This window comes from Neopelma chrysocephalum, unplaced genomic scaffold, assembly GCF_003984885.1.
Source record: "Neopelma chrysocephalum unplaced genomic scaffold, ASM398488v2 Primary Assembly neopelma1_68b, whole genome shotgun sequence".
Taxonomy (NCBI): Eukaryota; Metazoa; Chordata; class Aves; order Passeriformes; family Pipridae; genus Neopelma; species Neopelma chrysocephalum.
Window position 1 is genome coordinate 1,293,378 of NW_020897728.1, and position 8,779 is coordinate 1,302,156.

Sequence of the window (8,779 nt, forward strand, 5' to 3'; positions counted from 1 at the left end):
TATATTGTAAGAAAGAAATAACTCATTAACCTTTTCCAAGTTGCTAATGAAAATTAATGAAGTGTTTATAAATCTAATTTTTTTAGTACTTTTTTCCCCCCCTCAGACTTTTCACAGCAATTTTAAGGATTAGGTTAAGAAAGAGGGTATATAATCTAGGAAATTCTTACATTCCACAGTCCTAATCAGTAATAAAAAGAACCACCACTAAGCAGCCAAGTCTATTCACAGACACATTAAGACAATGGTGCAAGGATATGATTCATTACTTGTGATCAACCCAGATTATAAACTAAAGGGAGCAACAGGGGGAAAAAAAAAAAACTTGACAAAAGCATCATTTACCTCAGATTCACATTTTGCCATATTTGAAACACTTTCAACTCATTCAGCGAGGCTGAATGGCAGCTCTGTTCCTGCTGAAGGCAAATCCCTTTGAGTCCAGGTGATTCTTAAACGTTCTGAGACTGCAAAGCTGCACACAAAGCACATTCTGCTGCTGGATGCAAGGCAGAGACAGGCTGTACCAAGAATTTGGAATGTAAACCTTACTAGAAAGCACAAGTACAACAACACTTGCAATGCCAATCTGCAGTAGCACATCAGGCAATGGCAGCAGGGCATGTGCTGTTAAGGCCTAAATTGCAAGCCACAATAAAGCTCTAAATTCTTCATCTGACTCCTGTGGGATAACACTCCCTTAAACAATTCAGAAGTAAAGACCAAGAGAATTTGGAGTGCTTAGTCCTGCTATTAATCCGTTTTCTAGAATATCTCCAAGGTTTTACAATGTCCTCAAAAACGTATTTAAGTCAAGATCCTGAACTAAAATAAAACCCACTGCATAAAGTCTCTTTCAATATTGATACAATTCCATCATGAAATAAAATGCAAACCACAAAAGGGAACAAAAGGTAACAGTGACCTGGGATTTACATCGATTTACCAAAAAAAACTCAAATCTAACACCAAACCACACCAGAGTTTTAATATTTGTGGCTCCTCCACAAATTTAAGTCGCAGAAAACAACATATCCTGGGCAGGTTGCTGAGTGAAACTTCAGGCAGCTTAGCAAATTAAGCTGGAGAAGGAATCCTAAAGCCCCTAAACACAAAGCTTCGTTATAAAATGGAACAAAAGCAGCTAATTAGAATCTCTCAAATACTCACCAACTATAGAAGCAATACTATGTAGCAGATACCTAAACAAGCTGAGTGTCTGAAAGGATTTATGAACCTGGTAGACAATACAACTAACAGGGATTTCTAAGGGTCATAAATCATATTTCTTTGCCCTAAAGGAGCATTGAGTAAAACATTCTGATACAAGTTCATCATCAAATCCACTTGAAAGTACCTTCTGTAATAAAAATTCCACAACCTCCTTGGAAAAATCTTTACCTGAGTTCACTTGCTGCCTGTAGGAAGTTTTTTTCAATACCTTACCTGAACTCCCCTGCAGCCTTACAAACCTTACTCCTTGTCCTCGCCACCAAGATCATAAAAAGAAACTTCCCTCCTCTTTCACAGTCATCCTTCACACATTTACATGATGTAAAATGCCTCCCTCGATATTTTTCTAGACAAAAATCAATTGTTTCAGCACTTGATGTCCTTCCTGTAGCTCTTCTCTAAGCTCCAAATTCTCCACGCCTTTTTTAAAAAAAACCAGTTTTTTAACTAAGGGTTTTACATGAAAAAAGTGCAAATCGAGTTTGAAAACCAAAAGTACACAGATAAAGTCCAAAGCAGTCAGTAAGACAAAGCCTGTCATATTTTACCTTATGTGTCATGTTAACCTACCTATTCCTGAATTTGCTCCTGTGATTATAACCACTTTCCCACTCAAGTCACGACCCTGGAGTATTTCCATTGCAGTACTGTTTCCATCATATTTTTGTCTAGTAGTAGGTTTTGCTGGATTATCTTCAACTGTAAAGGCCAGCCTTGGGTCAAGATAGGTAGTCCTTTTGTTTATGTGGCTGCAAAAGAACACAAAAATTCAACTGCTTGAACCCTTCTGTACTCTGCATTTAGATTTTAAATGTATTTCAACCACTCCTGTGTACAATCCCAATGGACCCTTTAAATTGCAAAAAATCAAATTATTTTTTTCAGTTTTGTTAAAATCATCCCAATTACTTTTTTCAATCAAACATTTTTCCAGGTGTGACAACATCCATTACTAACTGTATTCACACACATCACAAGCCATTCTGAACTTCACGTGAACCCCTGACATAAAAGGCAGAATTTTGTCATGGAAAAATAAAAAAATCTCATTATATTAGGGAAGATCGTGTTCTCTTAGGAGGTCCACAAAAGGGGCCTACACTACTCCTTGAAACAATACACCAAGGGCAAATGCAGCTCAGTACTTTTTTCTCAAACAACTGAAAAAAAGCAGCTTCACATCAGCTCAGCAAACAGCACAATTTGGAGCAGGCTCACCTCTATAAAACCATGTTTTAGTTTTCTTCAGACAATTATCAGAAAGACACAATAAGCAACAACTTTCAGTCTTCAGCCCTGAGGTACAGGACAGAGAGGCTACACTTGATATTTTGGCCTGGGAATATTTTTTATTCTAATAAATCAGTTTAAGATAATTACCCCATTTTCACTCTGCCATTAAACAGGCACAAACAGAAACATGCCCAGAAATATTTTTCTGCTTCTGTGAACTTCCTCCCCTCCCACTTCTCTAAAACTCTTTGCTAGCTCTGTCCCTGTCCTCTTCTCTGTCCACGCTTTACATTCCAGGCGAGTCAGAGCTGCAACAATTCTGGTTTTGCCTTGTATGTTTAAAGCATCACTGCAATGTTAACAACCAGACACAAAGTTCTGGGTGTGTTTTTAAAGTTCCTGATACAGAGTTTATCCCTAAAGGTACACAAACAAAATGAGCCTACATAAACACTGCCTGAGGGTCAGCTCACATCCTGAGATGTGGATGTGCAAGCACTTCACCCAAGTGACTATTTCTGTGCAAGTGGAAGAATTCAGAAGACCAGAAATGGGTGTTTAGACACTGCTACAACTCTAATATGTGTATAAGGATTCTGAAGCTGTACTTATTAATCTCTTTGTCTTCCCAGCTGATGCTGTCACAGCATCATAACTCAAAAGGCTACTCAGCATGTAACAGTTGTCCTACTTGAACATATTCTACAGTTTGACATACTTACTCTACAAAATAGACTTGTCCATTTTCATCAGTCTCCTGCTCCCATCCATACGGCAGATCTAGGAAGCACATAAAATAGTAACTTTATTTTCAGGCATTAGAGTACACTCCAATATGTGATTTCCCAGACAGATGTGACACAATTCTGCATTATTTCTGTAGGTGATGCACCTGAATATCAGAACTTGAAAGAAGGATTGCTTCCCTAATCACACACAACTGCTCTCTCATAAAAGTACAACATACAGGAGATCCCATACAAAAGTAACAACTAGCAGGTTAAGTATAATCTAAAAAAAATCTTCATATAGATTATTTCATGTTATAGCACAAACCAGCAAAATGCAGTCATGCTTCCTAGTACATACACATCTACACTGCTCACAGTTTAGTATCTCTCCCTGACAAAGTAAACAGCAAAAACCATTGAACTAAATGTAGGAAAAGTTGAAAGATCACAACCCTCAAGTGGGCACGAGATACGTTAAATCAAACCTAAATGATTCTATGATTCTATGAAGTTGAAAGGACAGATAAAAAAACAAAAATGACAAATCTTTACAAAACAAATTCTTATATAAAAGATCCTACAAAACCACCTAACAGATGGCATTCCCAGTATTTCTAACCCCAGCTGAAAAGTACTCATTTTAATTTGATCAACACAAGATCTGCTGAAAACATTCCACTTATAGTCAGATTGCCAATGCCAAAAGAAATATGGTTTGCCAATAGTATAGTACCCCCAGGTGCACCACACAGAAGCTTCTGGGAAGGTCTAATTTAAGGCTCTGATCCAAGGCCCTTAAGAAGTCATTTTCCTCTGGAATTGTCCTGCAACACTGTGTGCCTCCTGTTCCAGCACAAACGTTCAGCTGGGTTGGGGAAAACAAGTAAAACGAAAACTAAAGGGACTTCCTTCTGTGCCAGGGATATTCTTTAATGAAATATGGTCTTTGAAGAATATAATTCAACTATAAATGTTATCTGATAGACACCAGGAAATCAGAACCCAATCAGAGAACTCCAGATTTGGACTGTATGCTTTACAAGCCACACTAAAACAAACCCTCTAACCTAGAAATGGTACTTTGACTTTATGGAGCAATCCAAGAAAGCCATAAAACTGCAAAGTGATCACCCTACTTCAGTCACAGAAGCAAAACCCCACTGAAATCACCTGTATTTTGCCAGCTGGGTTTGCCTTGGTGATTAGAGTCAACTAATAATCAGCTGAAGTTTGTGGAGGAAATTATGTCTGTAACATAATTTCAGTTCCTTACAAAAGCTTAACACGAACCTCCTGCAACACGTTTCCTCTTCCCAGACTTAGGATGTTCCCACTGTGTTTTTTCTTCCAGGTGGCTGCAGGAAAAGAAAAGTTCCAGATTTTAGAAAATTGCCTAATAATCTTTCAGATGTAATCCAAAATATTGCCACAGTTCTGAAAGTAACGAACCAGAGAGGACAGGACTCTATAAAAATTCAAAGAAATGTTTGACTTCCAATCTAAGTTTTGTTACTTATGCGAAGAAAAAAATCCCAAAACTTATTAAAAACTAACATTAACAGACTCAGAAAAGAACCCAAAAAGATGGTGAACCTTGGCAGGAATAAGGAAAAAAAAAAGCCCAAACTAGTAATAATAGAAAGTTTTCAAATTACAAAAGCACCTTTCTAAAACTCTTGCCTAATAATAATGATTTGCAGGCTATAAGCTAAGTAATTTGGATTTCCACATGAGCAGTTGCAGCTTTGGACAGTTAAGTTTACCCACAGGCCTTGAATAGAAGGATATTTATTTAATAGACTTGATAATGGTATCACATTACTCTCTCATAAGGTTTTCTGGACTACAGACTAATAGGCAAAGTGGTCTGCACATAAACAAGGTCTTAAGATATCCAAAGTGCTAAAATCAGGTTGCATATTAAAATCTTATCTGTCATTAAATATTTTTAAATAAGAACCAAGTTGTAATATTAAGAGTCAGGCAGGGATTACTTGAGTGTCCAAAATGACAGCTGCCCAAATGTGAAATAAAGACTGACAACAGCACTGAATAACACACACAAATAACCACTAACCCCCAGGCCCAGTACCAACAGCAAGTTACAACATAAGCAACTTTCCCTTCTTACAACAACCCCACAGTGTCAACATAAGGTATTACAGGAATCACTGCTGGGGATCTGAGACTGAACAATTGCACCTGTGTGACCTGCACAAGCTGCAAGACATTTAACCAAATTACTGCAGCCTACAAAGAAATGGCTGTGCACCTGTGTGCACACCTAACTCATCATAAACACCTTTTTAAAAGTCTAAAATCAAAATCATGCTATTCCAGCTAAGTTTAAAGTTCATATTGTTGATGAGGTTTAAAACAAATTTCCAGAATATGCAGAGGTATCACAGATACAGAGCACACATTAAAGGTAGCAACAGTGTAACACCTGTTCATGTAAAATATATTTTTAGACACACTGGGATAGATTTTCAGATAGTAAAGATATATTTATTTCATGTCATTAAATTGAATCGGTCCAGTTTCACAACAGTTAAGAAACTGGCCTGTTGAATTAATTGTGTAGAAATTACGCTCAGTAGTATCTCATTATCTTGCAGGTTTGCTACTTTCAGCAAGTGATTCCTTTCGGCAAGAGCTTTTGAAATCAAAAGAAATATACAGGCACTCGGCCTAAGAAAAACAAACATCTAGAGAATTTGCAGGGTTTACAAACAAAGCGTGGATAAACAAAAACATTCTCACCAGTGTTTGTAAAGCAGAACTTGGGAGGGAGATGCCAACTCACCACAGGTGAGAATAAACTATACTTTTTGTGGAAAGGAATAAATTTTGTAGCTCTAAACAGAGTAAAACATATCCCAAGATCAGCATGGCTACAGAAACTACACGAGAGGAGAAAGTGTATAAATATACATTCCACTGAGTTAGGTCCCTCTGTGGCACAACCTCTTTGTAACCTACGAGGATACAACAATTTCCAGCGGCACGAGCAGATGGTGCTAAACGCGAAACTTTATCTCTTGCTCAAGTTGTGGCATATGAAGAGGTGAAGGACTGCACCTATAGCTCCCAACTTCCATCGGACCTGTTTCTCCTCCGCTCCTAGACGGAGGAAAACTAAGAAACCCACGACACCGTGTGAGGCTCAACACGGAGAAGAGCCACGAGGTGCGCTGAAAAACAGCTCCCGCATCCAGGAGCGGCTCCAGCATCATTCCCACGCGGGGCGGGCGGCGGTGGCTCCGCACCGCCCCGACCGCCCCGGGCTCAGCAGGGGCGGCTGCCGCTGTCCCTGTGGCTGTCGCAGCCCAGCCCAAACCGAGTCTCAGCCCCAGCACAGCTCGTTCTGCGCCGCACCGGGCGGGACGCGGCGGGTCCTGCCCCGCACCCGCACCCGCGCTCCGGGGCGGCAGCGCCGGCGGCTCGGCGGGCGCTGATGAATCGGGCGGTCGGAGCGCTCCGGGCGGGCTCGCCCGCCCTGCCTCCCCTTACTTGGCGTAGTAAACCCATCCGTCCTTGGTGGTCCGCTCCTCCCAGCCCGGCGGCAGCTCCTCCTCGCTGTCCGTGTCCTCCAGCCCCGCGTATTTCAGCGCCGCCATGGGCACGGCGCGGGCTCCCCGCGCGGCCCCCGCAGCGCCCCGCGCTTCCGGCCGGCCCGGGCACCATGGGAGATGTAGTTCCACGGCAGAGCCGTCAAACCCCGCCCGCGGAGGGGGTTTGAGCATCCAAGGGGTCCCGGCCGAGCTGAGCTCTGGGAATGTCGGGGTTCTGTGCCCCTCTAGTCATGCCGCGCCTGGAGCGCTGTGTCCGGTGCTGAGCTCTCCCCAGTACAAGAAAGACAAGGAGCTACTGGAGAGGGTCCAGCAGAGGCCACAGGGATGATGATGAGGAGTCTGGAGCATCTCTCTTACGTGGACACACTGAGGGAGCTGGGCTTGTTTAGTCCGGAGAAGAGACAGAGAGGGGAATCTCATTAATGTGTATAAATATCTCAAAAGCAGGTGCCAAGGGTGCTGTGCCAGACTCTTCAGTGGTGCCCAGCAACAGGATGAGGAGCAGTGGCCATAAACTAAAACACAAGAAGTTTCACCTCAATATAAGAAAGAATTTTATGTTGAGGGTGTCAGAGCACTGGAACAGACTGCCCAGGGATTCTCCCTCTCTGGAGACATTGACAACCCTCCTGGACATGTTCCTGTGCCACAGGTTCCTCCAGGTGACCCTGCCTTGGCAGGGGGGTTGGACTCAATGATCGCCAGAGGTCCCTTCCAATCCTAACAACTCTGTGATTTTGAGGGCGTTAAATGCTTCCAGCCCTCTGTTTTCAGTGATGGGTGTGAATATAGGGAAGGCTTAGAAAACAATGGGAAATGAACTGTTCTTTAAGCTTTTTGCTCTTGGTTGTCACCACCTGATCTCGGGAATGAGACTTTTCCTCATGGCCATGTTAGTCAGAGCTCCCCCATGGCAGGAAGGCCTGTCTGGAGAGGAATACCTGGCTGTGCTAACACCCACGGGGGAGGCTGTGGGCTGCCTCACCTGCCCAGCAACACAAACACAGTGACCTTTGCCAAGCCTGGCTCACCTGGCGACACAAACACAGTCAGCTGTAAAGGCTGAAGCATTCCTGGCCAGTGAATTGGCAGGAACTCTGTCCTGGCAGCCCCTGTGCAGCTGTGACAGATGGAGAGGGAATGACTGTTCCCATTGCTCAGCTGCTTTTGATTCCCATACCCGTATGCTGACATATTCCTATCTATTTACATAACCAGACCAAATTATCAGCATTTGTATCAGCATTGTTGTCCTTTGGCAGGTGTTTTAAACCAACGAGGCAAAGGCAGTGCTGGGCAGAGGCTGTGAGCGCTGCAGACCACACCAGGTGGCAGTGCAACCTCAAAGAAGCACCACAGGCTCTGACCCTTTGAGTCGCATTTTCATGCACTATTTGAGGCACTGACCTATATGGCTCCCTCACTCCTCACTAATGGCATCCATATCTGGCCAGAAAAAGCAGCCTGAACTTTTTATTTCTGCCCTGCTGCTCCCGTCCCTTTGCAGGTTCCCCTGAGGAATTACACGTATTAAATTATCTCCTCCTGCTAGAAATAAAAACCCGTGCATCATCAAGAGCCAGATTTCATGTGAGTATTACTGGCAGTATTAAAAAAAGCTGTGACCATACTTTCTTGGGTAAACATAAGGGAAGGGAAACTTCAGTGACATGCTCACTTCTGGTTCCAGAAAGCTGCTGAAACTGACTGAGTGGTGAGATGTGCCAGATCCCAAGAAAATTGATTATTTAAGTCAGTATTTGAAGTATAGAAGAAGAGTTTTAATCTAGCAATAGTACTGTAGGAATAGGTAGTTGTTAGTTTTCTTTCTGTTGCAGTCTGTTAGTATTCAGCATCCAGTGCTCTGTGAATTGCATTCAGTCAGAACGTGGAAATCATTTGTCTGACAGTTATCCCATCCCAGCCATCTGTGTAGCACAAAGTATGTCCTGAATGTGTCCAGCAGCATTACAGCATTTCAGTGATGAGGGTGTACAGTGTAACACC

The 8,779-nt window shown here is 42.5% G+C and overlaps 1 protein-coding gene across 2 annotated transcripts in view; it reads right to left on the reverse strand.

Annotated features, from left to right (window-relative positions):
* The window catches only part of WWOX (WW domain containing oxidoreductase), a 494,604-nt gene extending 487,756 nt beyond the window's left edge, over positions 1-6,848 (reverse strand). For both annotated transcript variants that reach the window (XM_027685285.1, XM_027685286.1), the window contains exons 1-4: positions 6,711-6,848; positions 4,488-4,552; positions 3,189-3,246; positions 1,804-1,982 (exon numbers count right to left, since the gene is read on the reverse strand). In XM_027685285.1, the coding sequence (XP_027541086.1) occupies positions 1,804-1,982; positions 3,189-3,246; positions 4,488-4,552; positions 6,711-6,817 (409 nt within the window). In that variant the 5' untranslated portion in view covers positions 6,818-6,848. The remainder of the gene's footprint in view (positions 1-1,803; positions 1,983-3,188; positions 3,247-4,487; positions 4,553-6,710) is intronic.
* Positions 6,849-8,779: the final 1,931 nt, after the last annotated feature.